General features: G+C 71.2%; 2 protein-coding genes across 2 annotated transcripts in view; both read right to left on the bottom strand.

Annotated features, from left to right (window-relative positions):
• The window catches only part of GDF1 (growth differentiation factor 1), a gene marked incomplete at its 5' end in the record, with an annotated part of 1372 nt that extends 228 nt beyond the window's left edge, over window positions 1–1144 (bottom strand). The window contains 2 exons of the mRNA XM_010847288.1: window positions 7–351; window positions 976–1144. Of these exons, the coding sequence (XP_010845590.1) occupies window positions 7–351; window positions 976–1144 (514 nt within the window). The remainder of the gene's footprint in view (window positions 1–6; window positions 352–975) is intronic.
• Window positions 1–1147, bottom strand: part of CERS1 (ceramide synthase 1) — a 20617-nt gene that overhangs the window by 770 nt on the left and 18700 nt on the right. The window lies entirely within an intron of this gene.

Raw genomic sequence — 1147 nt, 5'->3', positions numbered from 1 at the left:
GCGCGCAGGCCGCGGGGGTCCGGTGACGCAGCGCCAGCGTCAGGCGGAGGCTGCGGGGCGCCGAGGCGTTGCGGGCCCAGATGGAGCCCAGCAGCTCAGCACGCACCGGCTGTCCCAGAGTGGGCACCACCTGGCGGAGCCCCACCGGCCCGAGGCCCGCTCCCGCCGGCGCCACGCTCAGTTCCCAGCCGCCAGTCGTCCCCGCTGTCGCCTCCGCAGCCTCGAAGCGCAGCTCCAGGCGGGCCTGGCTCGGGCGCTCGGCTGGTTCCACGGCCGACAGGTCGAAGACGACGGTCCACTCAGGGCACTGCCCTGCAGCTGAGGCGGGTTCCGGGGGGCGGGCGGCGGCTCCTGGGAAGAAAGGGAGAGGGCTTGGCTGGCGCTGGGTCCCTTCGCGGTGCTGGATGGCCCACGAGGGGGGCCTGGGTTGGGGACTGCAGAGAAAGGTGAGCGTCCGAAGGTGGGGGCGCACCGTCTGTTAGAAGGCGTCAAGTGCTGTGAAGCGCCAGGGGGTGGGGGCAGGGCATCACTTACGAGGAAGAGGCCCTACCCAGTTTGGGTCAACCCGCGGTTGGGGATTGGGGATTTCGGCAGACAGGGGGCCGCGTGCGGGGGCGGGGGGTGGAGATCGGCGAGTGGGGGATGAACGAAAGCCCGCCTGGGGCCAGGGGAACCGATGCTGGGGCGGGGTGGCATCAGCAGGAAGGCATCAAGTGGTGTGAAGCGGCAGAGGGGCTGTGATGGAGTGGGGGCAGGGCTTCATCTGCAAGCCAGGGGGCCCGGCTCTGAGTAGAAGAGCCTGGCTTTCGGACCGCTCCCTTCGCTGTCCCCCATCCCCTGTCCCCACAGGTGTCCACGCCCAGGACCGCATGGAGTACTGAAGCCCAGGTTGCTTGCAGGCTGGACGGGATGGGTGGGGATTCTCAGGGCTCTTCGGCCTCCCAGACCCACGCCGCCAGCGCAGACCCCACTCACCGCGGTCCAGGACGTGGCGCACGATGTTTCCGGCGACCCCCAGCTCCTCCACGTGGCACGGCCGCAAGGTGGCCCCCGGGGGCATCCTCCGCGGGTCCGCCCTGGCCTCCTGGTGGTCCCGGCGCCGGAACAGGCGCCACATGACAGGGGGTACGGGCCGGGATTCGGGGGC

The sequence above is a fragment of the Bison bison genome, unplaced genomic scaffold, assembly GCF_000754665.1.
Source record: "Bison bison bison isolate TAMUID 2011002044 unplaced genomic scaffold, Bison_UMD1.0 scf7180017864248, whole genome shotgun sequence".
In the NCBI taxonomy this organism is placed as follows: domain Eukaryota; kingdom Metazoa; phylum Chordata; class Mammalia; order Artiodactyla; family Bovidae; genus Bison; species Bison bison.
This window is presented reverse-complemented; position numbering and strand designations above follow the sequence as displayed.